The sequence below is a fragment of the Mixophyes fleayi genome, chromosome 1 (assembly GCF_038048845.1).
Source record: "Mixophyes fleayi isolate aMixFle1 chromosome 1, aMixFle1.hap1, whole genome shotgun sequence".
NCBI lineage: Eukaryota > Metazoa > Chordata > Amphibia > Anura > Limnodynastidae > Mixophyes > Mixophyes fleayi.
Genome location: NC_134402.1, coordinates 183545058 through 183561564, shown reverse-complemented (window position 1 = coordinate 183561564; position 16507 = coordinate 183545058). Strand labels below are relative to the sequence as shown.

Below are 16507 nucleotides of genomic sequence, written 5' to 3'. Positions count from 1 at the left end.
GCTCCTTTTGCTGATGTATTTGACAAAGTTCAGTCGGAACGTCTTCCACCTCACCGGGCCTGGGATTGCCCAATAGAATTACAACCTGGCAAAATTCGGCCATGGGGTTGTGTATATCCTCTTTCGTTACCCGAGACCCAGGCAATGTCAAATTACATTAAGGAGAATCTCCATCGTGGATTTATTCAGTCATCTACTTCTCCCGCAGGAGCGGGCTTCTTTTTCGTTAAGAAAAAAGGCGGTTCGTTAAGACCTTGTATAAACTATCGAGGTCTTAACGCCATAACCATCAAAAAACGTTATCCTATTCCCTTGATCACTGAACTCTTTGACCGCTTCAAAGGAGCTTGGTTATTTACCAAGCTAGACCTCCGTGGTGCCTACAATTTGATCCAGATCAAGGCCGGAGACGAGTGTAAGACAGCTTTTAACACCAGAGATGGACATTATGAATATCTTGTTATGTCATTTGGTTTGTGTAACGCCCCACCTGTCTTCCAGGGATTCATGAATGAGATCTTCCGGGACCTGCTCTATGTATGTGTCGTTGTCTATCTAGACGACATACTGATTTTCTCCCAAAATCTTTCTTCTCATCGACAACACATCGCTGAAGTTCTTTCAAGACTTCGTAAAAACCTAGTATTTTGTAAATTGGAGAAATGTTCCTTCGAATTATCTCAAATTCCTTTCTTGGGATATATTGTGTTTGGTGTAGGCTTGGAGATGGACCCCGAAAAAGTGAACGCAGTTCTACACTGGCCTCTGCCAACGACACTCAAAGCTATCCAACACTTTTTGAGCTTTGCTAACTGTTATCAGTGTTTTATTCAAGGATTCTGCTCCATTGTCTCTCCTATAGTCGCTCTTACCCGCAAGGGTGTTATTACCAAACAATGACCTTCTGAGACTCTCCAAGCGTTCCAGTCTCTCAAAAAGGCTTTATCCACTGCTCCCATTCTTCAAAAACCTGATGTAACTCTCCCTTTCTTCCTCAAAGTTGATGCCTCAAATGTTGGTTTAGGGGCCATTCTGTCTCAGAAGTCGGTGCAAAAGAAATTCCATCCTTGTGCCTTTTCCTCTCGAAGTATACTGCCTGCAGAGAAAAATTACACTATCGGGGATAGGGAGTTATTGGCTATCAAAGTAGCCTTAGAAGAGTGGAGATACCTATCGGAGGGGGCTCATCAACCGTTTACTATATTTACTGACCACAAAATCTTCTCTATCTTCAGCTCAATGCATGAACACCCGACAAACCAGATGGTCATTTTTTTTCTTTCGCTTTGACCTTATCATTACCTTCAAACCAGCTTCTAAGAACAAAAAGGCGAATGCATAATATCAGGCGGTTCCTCCTTCCTCTGACCTTAAAGACTAGATGGATCATCCTATAGTTGATCCAGTTCATCCGCATACTAGTTACTCCTGAACTACCCATTCTCTGCTGCTACTGGTCATTACACTCACTGTGTCAGTACAGCTCCTACTACCCAGAGACTTTATACTCTCCTAGTGTTCCTCTTTCTACCCAGCTCAAGGAGGTCCCTGCTCCCATCGTGTATAGCTGTATCCGTCAGTTTACCATACTCTCCAGAGGGCTGCGACCTGCACATTGGAAGCCGCTAAAACCCATACTTCCTTGCGGGAGTTCTTGGAGAAGACCAGCCGCTGTGTTAGACTCCGCGCCTCTGGTGAGTAAAAGCTCTATTCTGGTAAATTCTGGGTTGAGACTCCTAGTGACCGTGACACTTTTCTTTTGGGAAAGACATATACCTGCAGTGTATGGGATGTACCATGGGTAATAAGATGTCACCTCCGTATGCTAATCTTTTCATGGCTAAACTAGAAGAGGAATTCTTATCAACTTGCACAATGAAACCTTTAGCATACTTCCGCTATATTGATGATTTGCTACTAATCTGGACGGGCTCTGAAGATGAACTGCTGACTTTCCATAAAAACAAATTTCACCCAACCATTAAACTCACTCTTAACAACTCACAATCTCAGATACATTTCCTGGACATGAGCCTAAACCAGTGGTTCCCAAACTTTTTCAGTTTGCGGCACCCTTACAGCCTCCATAATATTTTCAAGGCACCCCTCCAAAATAATTACCGAGCAGTACCGTTTTATAAGTAGCTAGGTCAAAATAACATAATAATTAATTAGGTTAGGACAGAAATACTTAGTAGTTGTTTGCAAATATAATACACATAAATCCAAGGCAAAAGAATATTTTTACATATTTTTTTCAATTATATTTCTGTCAAAGAATAAATAACAGCTAATACTAAGAAGAATAAGATCAAACAAAATAAAACACCAACATGTACAGAAATCATCACACTGTGCCCCTTCACGATCACACTGTGCTCCCTTCATCCACACACTCTGTGCCCTCCTTCATCCACATACTCTGTGCCCCCCTTCATCCACACACTCTGTGCCCCCCTTCATCCACACACTCTGTGCCCTCCTTCATCCACACACTCTGTGCCCTCCTTCATCCACACACTCTGTGCCCTCCTTCATCCACACACTCTGTGCCCTCCTTCATCCACACACTCTGTGCCCTCCTTTATCCACACACTCTGTGCCCTCCTTTATCCACACACTCTGTGCCCTCCTTCATCCACACACTCTGCTCCTCTTCATCCTCACTCTGCCCCTCTTCATCCTCACTCTGCCCTTCTTCATCCTCACTCTGCCCCCTCCTTCATTCTTTTGCCCCTCCATTGCTGTTTCCTATCACCATTTCCCCTCCCCTTTCTTTACTTACCGTACTTGGCCTTCTTTCTGCTATTTCTTCTGTCTTCTCTTCTGTCTTCTTACCAATCCTGCGGCGCCCGGGACCCAGCATCCTGCTCTCTCCCGCCTCTTCTCACTGAATATGTCGGATGTGATGATGTCACGCCCGACATTCACTGAGAAGCAAAGAGGGAGGAGGATGCTGGGTCCCAGATGCCACCGGATTGGTAAGTTTGCTTGTTTTTTTTTCTATTTTTCCTAGCCACGGCACCCCTGTGACAACACCGTGCACCCCTGGGAGCTGCGGCACACACTTTGGGAACCGCAGCCCTATACAATAAAAACAATACTATACAAACATCAGTCTACCATAAATCGACAGGCTGTCCAGCATATCTGAGATGAAACAGCTTTCACCCAGGACACATAAAGAAGTCCATCATTAACAGCCAAGCTCTGAGATACATTTGGATTTGTTCAGACAGTGAAGACAGAAAACAACACCTAGGGGTAAATGTATGAACGTGCGGGTTCTTCAACACCCGCGTGTTCAGCGTGTTCGGCGATTAAATTTCAAGTGGCGCTGCATTGTAAAGGGAAACTTCCCTTTACAATGCAGCGCCGCTTGAAATTTAATCGCCGAACACGCTGAACGCGCGGGTGTTGAAGAACCCGCACGTTCATACATTTACCCCCTGCTATCACTGAGGAATACATTCCTACAACAAGAATACCATTTAATAGTTATAGATGAACAGATCCACAGAGTCACAAGGATCCCAAAAAGTACTCTCCTGGATTACAAACAGAAGGAGGTTAAGAGCAGAGTGCCCCTAGTGGTCACTTACAATCCCCACATGAACATCTTGTGGAAAATTGCTGCTGACCTTCAACCCATATTTCAGAAAGACAAGTAGACTGAAGGAAAATTTCTAGATTTACTTCTCCTTTCATACAACCAGCCTCCAAATTTAAGAAATCTCCACGTTAGAAGTGCTCTCTCATCACCATCAGAGACTGGCACCTTCCCTTGCAAAAACAAAAAAATGCAAAACCTGCACCCATGTTCTACCAACAAACACAGTCCACATACCCAACACACAACGGGACTATAAAATAACTAACACATTCTCATGTACATCCTCCAATGTGGTGTACATGATACAGTGTACAAGGTGCCCTAAGGGAATATACATTGGAGAGACAAAGCAGAAACTGCAATCCAGGATGAATCTACACAGACACACAATAAAGAAGACTCTGGACACCCCCTTTGGTAAACACTTCTCTGGACCAGGACACAGTATGACTTAAAAGTCTTAAAACTAAAAGATCTTTTTAAAAATGACAGGGAGAGAAAAATATGGGAATTCAAACTGATAAGAACATTCCAGTCATTAACTCAAGGGCTCAATCTAACACCTGGATTTATGACCCACTACATGGACACACTTCACACCCCACAGCAAAATGACTCCAGGGGGTAAATGTATCAAAGTGCAAGTTTGCCAGCATGTTTAAATCGCAGCAAATCCCCCAGATCTCTGAACTCGTAAAACTTTTACTCTTCCATCCATAACGAAAACCTTGTTTTATTACTTTAGCTTATCTTAATGATGTAGCAAATATAATAAAAAAATTTGGGTTAGCCAATAAAGGTATCACTCCTATAATACTTTTGTCTTTTTTGACACTAAAAGTATTTTAAAATCACATAGATTTTTTCTGGTTAACACGGTACTACAATAATAATAATAAGAAAACATTTTTTTGCTACACATTTTGTCAGCTGTAATTATACTCGCAAGCGTGCCTGGGTGAGCTCCTCACTCAACTTATACTGTTATGTTATTAAACCATATTGTGCAGGGCCACTTGTCCAGTTAACTGCCCACAAGGTGGGAAAGGAGGGAAAGGAGAAATGAGTTAGACCTGGGCAGCGAGTATGATAACCTCCAGGATTAGGTACCTGAGCGTTTGCATGTACACTACCCCACAGACAGACAAGGGGCTACAAATATTTAATCATTATGAGGTATATACATGTTTCCCCTCTCTCTACAACAACAAGAACTTTAGCAGCCTGCGAAAGATATGTATACAGTAACAATATATCTTGGTGCCCGTTTAATGGATTTCATATGCCAAAACCGGGAGTCACAGAACAGCCATAATAGTTAATTAATATAGACATGTGGTATAGTGCTCTACTATGTCCATTTGCTTGTGATTTCCTGGCTAGGGCTCCCATAATTGTGAAATAAAAAGCTGTGACACATATGTGACATAATATTTTTTTCAGGCCATTAACATCCCTCCATACTAACTTTTTGGTCCAGATAAAGAAAAACAGTTTTATAGGAACTAATCCCCATTTTGGACAACAGGAGTATATGGGGAAATAAAAATTGTAAGTTAAGGATTTCATAGTAAAAAAAAAAAAAAAAAAGGACTTTCTGTGTAAATCAGGAAACATGGGAACCCTAACCCAGCCATGATAGATATATAGATATATGGAAAGATAGATGATAATAATAATAATAATAATAATAATAATAATAATAATAATAATAATAATAATAACAACGTAGTTTACCTTGTTTTTCTATGACTATCTATCCTTGAAGAACTCTTCTCACTCTTCGAATTGGATTCTTTTGCAGCCTAAACATGAAAAAGTTTGAGCAAAAATAGTAAAAATTCAGCAGCCATAGAACAAGGAGAAATCGTTCTCAACAAGGAGATGTGTACTACTCTACATAGTACTGGGCATCACTGCTACTGGGAAAATTATTGGGCATTCCTGGTAATGGAAAAGTTATTGGGCATTCCAGATACTGAATCTTATTTTACACTACTACCACTACTGTGTAAAATAACTGACCACTAACTGGGTACTTTATTGGACATTATTGACAGGCATCTTATTGGTCATTACTACTGCACTAGCACTGCTGAGCATATAACGGGGTATTATTAACAATGGCATATTATATCTTGTTGGCCATCATGATTGGTATGTTACATCTTGCTGGCCATTATCATTGGCACATTACATCTTGTTCGCCATATCACTGACACAAACACATTAAGAATGCTATAATAGATTTTGGACTTTTCTGTCAGGATCAAGTAATCCTGAATCTGCAGTGGTATCATCTCCACAGCCTTCACGTTTCTATCCTGACCACCAGTGTCACTGTTGCATGGCTTTGGAGGATTTGTCCTTATTCCAAAATTGTGGTTTATTTCCTTCGCCGCTGAGAATTTCTTGACTGATCCTCTGTTACTAATCTCCACTACATTTAACCAATCTGCCACATGCTACCTGCCTACCTATGACCTCTGCTATGTCTGATTTTCTGATTGCCTGAGTTCACTGACTGCAAGCCATTGAAGTTCACAACAGCCTTGCTTGCTATGAAATCACCACAGCCTTATCTGTTATGACAAATTATTCTGGCAATAAATGGGCCCTGTTACACATTTACAATGGTTATCAGCAGATCCAGATGAGTAAAACGGAAGCATACATGGGAAGATTGCAGGTGCAATCCAGTCCAACAACAAAGGCAATGCATTGAGTGACTGTGCCCAAAAAGTTCAAAGAAGACCAATGACAATGCAGACAATTTATGGCTTAATGTCAGCAAATTTTTCTGCTACAATCAGTGATTTATTCAATGGACTCTCTTAAAGTAGGAAACAGTTCCACCCTTTTCAAGGGCCACACCATTCCTTTATAAAATAGATGTTATTCTAAACTCACTTCATCAATATCTTCAGCATTTCCTATGGTATCTGATGATCCTCACTGGAACACCATAACCTAGTCAGCACTCACCATTTACAAAGGTCAAAGATCAGTGCTCGATTTTACTACAGAATTCTGAAAATGAGTAGAAGGTATAGCCTGAAATGTCACCGCCCAAGGATTTTATTTTCATCAGGGTCTGAATAATGAAATTAAGGATGAATTGACCAGGTTGGATCCTCCAGAAAACCTGGTGTATCCATTGACTGGTGTATATAATGGCAGATAACTGCCTTGTAGAATGACGTCTTGAGAGACATAGAAGTCACCGTTCCAGCCCCTTCATGGAAACCTGATACTACAGTCCTCCTTCCCCTTCAATTAAAACCAACACAGCTTTCCAGTCAGAAGAGGAGCGAATGAAAGTGGAGACTATTCACAGCCAATTACTAATAAGGAACAACACTGAAGACAAAATCAGAATTTATATTTTTGCTGTGCAGCACAGTAAAAATGTCCCCTACATAGGAAACCCTGAACTTTTTTGGAAAAACATAACAACTTCAAACACAAGCAATGCTTTAATTCTGTGGAGTCTACCTCAGTGAGAATTAATAATTTAAGGTCATTTCCAGTAATCCAAGAATAATGTGTCTCTTCCATTGATTCTTGAACCTTCAGATCAATTGAGTCCTACTAATATTTTTGCTAAGCTTGATTTCAGATGGCCAAAAAAATGGTTTGTATTAGGCCAGGTATTGGTTTTTTGAATACCTGGTTATAAATTTTCTCTTCTGCAATGCTCCTGATACTTTTCAATATTTTCTAGTGCTGTATTCTGGAACCTCTCAGACTAATTTGTAGTGATATACCCAGATCGCATATTGATTTATTCCCAAGACATTTAAGAATGTTGCAAACATGTTGTAGAGGGCAGTACTAAGCAGGTTGTAACTGTTTTGGCTATTCAGCAAGCTTGAAAAATATGTTTTCAAGTTTCCAAGGTCAAATTTCTGGACCACATTACTACTCCCGATAGCCTTATGATGGACTCCTCCAAGATTAAAGCAACTGACGGTTAGCCAGTTCTTCAAGATGTTAAGGCAGTGCAACATTTTGTTAACTTTGACAACTAATGTAGACGATTTATACACAACGTTTAAGTATTGTTGACCAACTTACTATGTTGATTAAATATATTAGTGATCTGCCTCTGCATGACAATCATTCCATAAAAAGAAGGATGTCTTTTTGTCTGCTCCTTTGTTGTCACATCTAGATCTCATGCAAACTTTTATCCTCAATGTCAACATATCAGAAAAATTGTTGGGGACCATCATGCACCAGAGACGAGGGTCCAAATGGTCCTACATCCAAGAGCTTTCGTTTTGAAAATACGTCTTCATATTGACAATAATGACATGAAGCACCTAGCAAAAATGATGTTTGAGAAGTGTAAACACCAGTTGGAAGGAGCCAAAGTTCCAGTCATGGTATTTACTCATCATAAAAATCTTTATGATGACTTTATAAAGTCAGTTTGCAGGGTTAATTAACTTTTTTTAAATATAGTTTATTGAAGTTTTTTGGGATTTGTGGTTTAGTGGGTATCTGCGCTCCCTAATAAACATATGTGTGTCTTGCTGTGGTTAGGGAATAAAAAGTGCGGGATGGGGATCCTAACTGACCAATTAAACAAGATTGGTCCCCAGGCGCAAAGAATGGTGTGTGCAGGATAATAAGTGAATATCAACACGATATAGCAAAAAGCAAATATAATATGAAAACACAATATATTCAAAAACATCAGAGCACTGAGTGCATGTTCAATATACAATACTAAGTCATAGGGGGGTATTCAATTGTCCGCGGGTTCGAGCGTGGAAAAACTAATACCGTTAATACGGTAATCTCTCGCTGGATTTCAGCTCGCAGCTCAGTTGCGAGCTGAAATCCAGCGAGTAAATTACCGTATTAACGTTTTTTCCGTGCACGATTACCGTAATAACGTTAATCGTGCGCGGACTGCGGGATTTTCGGCAATCCCGCGGACAATTGAATATGCCCCATAGTGTAATAAACATAGTAATGTGACTGAAACATAAATATCAATACATATCCAGATGTTCAGATGAAACCTGATACGTAACTCCAGATAATAAATCTAACCTGGAATCATGTGGCATGAAATGTGAAAAGAATAAGCAATCTAAAAGGGCATGAGTCTTTCCACATGGGTGGGTAAATTGGTTTGTGAATTTTTTTAAAACTCTTCGAAGATGGTGAGATTGTTGTATAACAGTAGAGATTCAGTAGGTGTGATGCACCTTATGTGGTCAATAATGAAGCTCACAATGGGGTAGGGTATGCAGTGCTTAGTTCCCACAATGACAAACCATTTCTAATTCATAGTAATACAAATCTTAAGTACGTTCCTTCAATTAACTCAGACCAATCTACATAAAGATTGAGAGCCTGATTCATTAAGGATCTTAACTGAAGAAAATTCTTAGTTCAGTCTCCTGGACAAAACCATGTTACAATGCAAGGGGTGCAAATTAGCATTCTGTTTTGCACATAAGTTAAATACTGACTGTTTTTTCATGTAGCACACAAATACTTGATAGCTTATTTGTACACTGAAATTTATGTATGCTACATGAAAAAACAGTCAGTATTTAACTTATGTGCAAAACAGAATGCTAATTTGCACCCCTTGCATTGTAACATGGTTTTGTCCAGGAGACTGAAATAAGAAGTTTCTTCAGTTAAGATCCTTAATGAATCATGCCCTGAGTCTCTCTAATTTTATTAATTCCATCCATAAGGACACCCTTAACGGGCAAAATGCGTTGGTTCCAAACCAATACTTTATCCAGAGTCTACTGCTTGTATTTTCATATCCTACACACATTTCAAGCTAATTAAACGACATTTAAACACATTCGCCATATGCGCACAAGTGTCCAGCTGAGGCTACATGCAGAACCGCTATTCAGCTATCTCCAGTGACTTGAGCAGACACTCCGGCATTGACTGAAGGGACGTACCAGGACTGGGAGACCCGGGGAAGATTCCTGCATTGGGGTAAGTGCGACACACCCAGTCCCGCTACCGACAACGATCGATAGAGAGCATAGCTCTATGGTTTATTCCGCAGTCATCTAAGTTTGTTGTACCAGCACCAAGCTAAATTAACAAACACTGATAGTGAACTCATTTCAATTATCCTGTGTGGAGACAGGCAGTCTTTTCAGGAACATACTTGAACCACTGCTAATTCATAGTGATCCAAATCTTGCCATTGTGGGAAGTAACCACTGCATATTGTGAGCTTCATTATTGACCACATGAGGTGCATCACATCTACTGGATCTCTACTGCTATACATCAATCCTACCATCTTCGAAGAGTTTTAAAACAATTCATCCCCCAATTTACCCACCCATGTGGAAAGACTCATGCCCTTTTAGATTGCTTATTCTTTTCATATTTTATGCCACGTGATTCCTAATTAGATTTATTACACAGATTTACATATCAGGTTGCATCTGAACATCTGGGGGCATATTCAATTAGGTCTGGAGACCACGGTTACGCAGCGGCTGCGCATTACATAAGGTAATACGGTACCGCAACAAAGCTTATTTCCCTTTGCATCCCTATCAGGGTAAAGGGAAATCTGCGTTATTGCGGTAACGTGTAGTACCTTTGCCGTCCGTTCCAGAGGGTAACCACGATCTTCAGACCTTATTGAATATGCCCCCTGGATGTGTATTAATATCTATGCTTTAGTTGCATTCCTATGGTCGATAAATTATGACTCTTTAACATTGTATATTGAACATGTAATCAGTGCACTGATTTTCTGAATATTTTGAATATATTGTGTTTTCATATTGTGGCTTGATCACGTAGAAATCATTTATTGTAGAAATGTATTTAAATTAGTGGTGCAGGCGCCAATTTACAACTTTGCAAATGTACTTTTTTATATTGCTATGTGTTTGTATGGAAATGGATTCATTTCAGAGACACTATGTCAAGTTTGGGTTTTGTAACATTTCTATAGGAAGTCCCAAGTAAGCATTTGAGTGGAGGGGATTTGTTTTTGAAACTGTCTGGAGGCAGGTAATCTCATGTTAATTAGACCTTTTCATCACTGAATGATCAACATGTCTGTTAAGCCTGAAAGCACATGTGAGTTAATTAGACTGGCTGGTAGACTTCCTATATGTTATATGTGTAACACTCAAGATGCAAGTGACCACAGATGTGAATTTTGCAAGTTGAAATGCGTTAAAATCAATATTAGAGAAAATGTTATATCCTGATGATATACATTCAATATAAAACCTCAGACACTGTGATGTCGCTAACAGCAATGTAAAAAGGTGTTAAACCCCTCCAAGCTGAGTTATGTGCAGGCTGCATGAAGCGCCTGGATTGGTTAGAAGGGCAGGATGCTGGATTACCTCCTACCATGGTATCTCTCTAAATCTGTATAAAAAGCAAACTGATTGACCATGTAATGTATTATTATTCCATCAGTACCTTCTGAGATCACTAGTACCAAAAACTAGTGTGCAACTGTCCTTATTAGAACACTTTAGCTAGTAAAACATCATTGCTTCAAAATCCCGCTTTGACGACTATTTACCTGCTGTAATTCCTGTGACCTGTAGATTAGACCAAATATAATCCATTATCCAGCTGTTCTGAGGTTGGAAACCTGCATCCAGTACTAATACTCTGCCCGCTACCTGCGGCCAGTGTGATAGGCCAGATGGAAACATCCACAGTAATTCTGATCTGAAGGCAAAAGGTAATGTGTATAAGCTCAGGTGTACCAGCAAAGGTGTACCCTAGCAGCTAGAATTATCCAGAAAGATGCGGTTCTTGGTGCCGCTAAGGAGTCTAGTGGTGGCAGCAACAAAAGTCCCTCCTACTGCAGTTAGAGGGCGAATTTGGGAGAAAGAAAGGGGTCGGTGGCAAGACAAGCCCAGCCGGTCCCTAGCAACACACAGCACACAGACAGGGTAGCATAGGTGGTCCATCCTGTCACAAATATTATAATTGCTTTTTGCCATAATACATTGAGTTGATAATCTATTATCATCCTGCACAGAGCATTCTCTGCGCCTGTGGACCAATCTTGTTTAATTCATTAAAATTTTTTGCAGGGACAAAAATAAATAATAAATGGGAAGCTGAAATTTAAAGGAAATGGTCCAGAGGGGGGGGGGCGTGGCCTGGGATAGCATGGAGTAGGATGTGTGCTTCCTATTCTCCCAAAAAATCTGTGTAATTATCCATATATACCCATACCAACCCATGCTGGACCAGTTTTGGGTACCTTAAATATCTGGATAGTCAAGTATTATATCTACAAAATAAAGAGACTGAACTTATCTAAAACCGCCGATTCCCTTCCTTATTCTGGAAACTCGGTGGCTGTCACTGTAGGTGGATTAGCCTCTGCTCTGAATATTTGCGATATGGTGAGTGAGGAATTGATTCATTCGCCCCAAAGCGGATCTGGTATTTCTCTGCTCTAACTTCCTATACAGCGATCTATATATACTTTTTGTAAGAGGAGATGTAAGGGGGAGTAAACAAAAACTTGACACAATGGAGTGTCCTCTCACCCCTTAGTCTCCCCTTATTTTATCACACTTTAGGGTAATTCATGCTTTATCTGCTCGAGAGGAAAAAGAGGTGATTCCAATTTTCGTGTCACTACAACTACCATTTTGAGCTCTGAATGAGGAGGACATCATCTTGAGCTCTAGGTGAATAAATCAATAAGATCCTGCATGAAATTTATCCAGCGGAGATCTGCATAATAAACAAGCTTGAGCCCTTGTTAAATTTGGGATCAGCCTGACATTTCATCTAAAAAAGTCTCTTTTCCATATAAGGCTTTACCTCTGGATTGTTATGCTGGACTGTTAAATGTTGAGATTTGAGTGAGTACAATACCATGTCTTAATGAATATGTGCACATTTCAGTACTGAACTAATCACTACCCTGAAGTAATAATCTTTATGCATCTGTATAATAACCTTCTATATATTGCTGGGGATATTGTGGGAATTGTAAGAGAGATTGGTTCGTGTTACGCTCTGTAAATTTTGACTACAGCACAACACCTACACTGCAGAGCACAATAATTACGTTAAACTTGTCACATAATTGTTTCCAATATGATGGGAAAACACAATTATGCAACTGCTGCCAAACTGGAGCGATATGCTCGTCAGTCCACATCAGGAAATTTAAGAGAAGAGGAAACTGCCACTCAAACCCCAACTTCTCCACCATTGCCTAATCTGCAGCCTCCTGAGATTACCCCCTCATTACAGCAAGTATTACTAGCTATAGCTTCCAGTGAAAAGAAGGTTACTGACAGAATTGGTGAAATGCAGGCCGACCTCTCCCTTATTCGCCATGATCTCCAAAAAATGCGTGAGCGGATAAATGAGACTGAGCACGGGATCTCCTCATTTGAAGATTCTACTGCTCCTGTTCAGGATCAGTTTACTGAATTAATTGCTCAGATTACACATTGTAAACAAAAAATATCAGATTTTTAGGGACGACTCCGGCACAACAATTTAAGATTTTGTTGGTCTCCCTGAGAAGACGGAGGGACTTTATCCGGAGGCGTTCCTGGAAAGCTGTTTGATCCAGAAATTTGGGAGAGAGGCATGCTCTCCTCATTTTACAGTTAAAAGAGCACACCATCTCCCACCATGGGCACCTCCTCCTGGCGCCCCTTCATGCACTTTCATCGCTAAGATCCTCCACTCCAAAGACAGAGATGCGGTCTTAAGACTGGTACGTCAACAAGGCTCCCTTAAATACAATAATTATGTTATCTTTGTCTTTCCTGACTTTGGAAGTCCAAAAAAGTAGAGCTTCATTCACCCAGGTTAAAAAGAGATTGCGTGATCTGCAACTGCCTTATTCCATGTTATATCCAGCCAGATTGCGGTTGTCGGCGAATGGAAAACAAAATTTCTTCATTTCACCCAGCGATGTTGTGGATTGGCTTGACAAGATAGTACCTGCAAAAGTTTTGAATCCTTGAAGGAGATATGCTTAAATTTCTTATTCAGATCTCGTTACATGTTCTCCGGATCCTTTGGTTAACTGTTGTTTATTAATACACAAGTTACTTATTGTGCCCCCTTAGTGTTGATGTTGATATCAATATTAATATTAACTCAAAATGTTAAGGGCAAAGTTGGTTAGGTAGATATATTTGGGAGAGTGCTAGCTAGTAAAAGCCTAGCGACCCTCCCTAGCCTATTAGTTATTAGTTAATATGGTCTAGGGGTAATTTTTATTCTTGTTGTAGGGATCCAAACAAACTCTAGCTAGTTAATTCAATGGTTATGTCGGGTGGTTTGGGAAGGTTTATTGTTTTTCATATTTATGTACAATTTTTGGACGTACAGGTTTTTGTTCTACATTATTATCTGATGTATTGGAGAATTCAACAGAACAGGTTTGCTTCAATGTTAAACTTTGGGTTTTTCAGATAAATTTATAATGAGAAATCCACTAGATACATATTAGTAAATTACATATGGGTTATTTTTGTTCTCATAATACTAATGTTGTATTTTTCTTTTAGTCAACAATGGAATGGGTTTAAGGAATTCTATCCTCAAATAAGTATTTCTCAAACACTGTCTCATCCTAATGTCAACAATTTCCTCCTGCATTGTTATGGCAGTAAGTAATCCTGTTATGGGTGGGCTCCGCTTACTCACCTGGAATGTCAGGGGTTTGAATGATAAGGTCAAACGCTCCCTGGTACTGTCTCACCTCTGGAAATATTCTCCAGATATTATTTGTTTGGTGGAAACTCATCTACATCATAACAAAATTATGGCACTGAAGAGACCATGGCTGGGATGGGTCTATCACTCCGTAGACTCTCCTAATTCAAGAGGAGTTTCTCTTCTCATTAAAAAACACTTACGCTTCACATTAGATTACTTACAGTTAGATTCTTATTGTAGATTTGTAATTTTGCAGGCTGTGATCGAGTCCACCCCAATTAAAATACTTGCTGTCTACCTCTCACCCCCATATAATGCAGAGGTGCTTGGAAAAGCAGCGTCCTTCATGGCTCAATCACTTGACACATTAGTTGTATGTATGGGCGATTTTAATAATGTCCTCGATCCTACCCTCGACAGGTGGAGGGAGGCTTCTGAGTGATTACCATCAAAACCTATGGATTTTTCTAGTCTCCTTAATAAGTTGGGACTTGTAGATGCTTGGAGATTGTGTTACCCAGATAAACAGCAGTTTTTCCAGCAATCAACTATTTATAATTCTCTCTCTCAAATAGATTTCATCCTTTTTTTCTCTAGATTGTTGTCCTCAGTGTACTCAGTAGAATACTTGTCAAGAGGCATTTCTGACCATTCTCCTGTAATAGCTCAAGTTGACATTGCCACAGAAAAGGGTATATACGTTTCTGGAAGCTGCATCTGGCTTGGTTAGAGCCAATGGCGACTGGTTCAGATCTTATATCCTTGTGGAAGGGGTATTTTGGGGACAATAATATTGGCAATCCAACACCTATATGGGATGCCTTCAAGGCATTCATGCGGGATAACTTTGGCCATTATTTTAGTTTAAAAGTAAATTGGGATAAGTCCTGTATGTTTTTATTCATGGTGTCCTCCTATATGTACTTCCACATATCTCTCTTGAATGGACGCTGCATTTCAAGTACCTCGGTATCTTGATTACCCCTAACTCAAAAGATTGATGAAAATTGACTATATTTATGATCAACGGCTCTGTATAAATACAATACATGCACATATGATGGCCTCTTTGTACAATCATTTCTACAATAAAACTGTCACTCACCGGACTGTGAGTGCCATTTCCTGTGTGTTCAGGAACCGTGGCCGTCCGCCATCCTGAGGGTCTGCGCATGTGCAGCCCTTATCAAACCTTCAGTACCTGTTGCTTTTAATTGATTGGATGATCAGGCAACCCTTCCTATTTAAACCACCTGTGATCATTACCTGGTTGCCTGATCTTAGAGTCTCATTCCCCATGAGCCTCTGAAGGTGTTCCTGTGTTTCCTCGTGTATTCAGCTCCTGCTGATTCCTGTTTACTGCTATTGTGGTTTCCAGACCACTTCAACTCTCCTGTGTTCATCGTGCCTGCACTCAGCTGATTCCTATCTGCTATTACTACCGGACTCCAGTTCGTTTCAACTCTCCTGTGTTCAGCGTGTCTGCTCTCCGTTGCCTCCGTTACTACTACAGAGTTCCAGATCGTCTCAACTCTCCTGTGTTTATCGTGTCAGCTCTCCGCTGCCTCCGTTACTACTACAGAGTTCCAGATCGTCTCAACTCTCCTGTGTTTATTGTGTCAGCTCTCCGCTGCCTCCGTTACTACTACAGGGTTCCAGACCGCCTCTACTCTCCCGTGTTCAGCGTGCCTTCTCTCCGCTGCCTCCACCACTACTACTGGATACCAGACAGCCTCAACTCTCCCGTGTTCTTCATGTTTCCAGTTTCACTTACTACTGCTTCCTGAGTATTGCTTCGTTGATTCTGGATTACCTGCCGTGCGCTGCACCAACCTGATTACCGCTTCCACCCTCCAGTGGTCCCTCCTCCTGCCGGCCTTCAGCCGTTCAGGTATCCCTGCACGTCTCTCTGACAGCCTGCTCTCTTGAACAGCGGTATGCATACTTTCCATTGACTTTGCTTTTGTATTGCATATCCATCTGGACTGAGTTGTGTTCTTCTCCGGAGCCTCCTATCCACTGAAGCTATTGTTACCATTGACTTTGTTTCCTATTGCCTGGATATCTATTGTGACTTTGTATACTTCAAGCAGCGCTTGTCATTTATTGTTGTATTGTGGATATCATCGTGGGATCAAGTTCTGTGTGCCCCATGTATACTCTGCTTTACATTCATCTCCTCGTGCCCCTCCTCACATATATATA

The 16507-nt window shown here is 40.5% G+C and overlaps 1 protein-coding gene across 1 annotated transcript in view; it reads right to left on the bottom strand.

The window, feature by feature from the left end:
* The window catches only part of LOC142141449 (uncharacterized), a 63451-nt gene that overhangs the window by 15049 nt on the left and 31895 nt on the right, over positions 1 to 16507 (bottom strand). The window contains exon 12 of the mRNA XM_075199991.1: positions 5351 to 5418. Within this exon, the coding sequence (XP_075056092.1) occupies positions 5351 to 5418 (68 nt within the window). The remainder of the gene's footprint in view (positions 1 to 5350; positions 5419 to 16507) is intronic.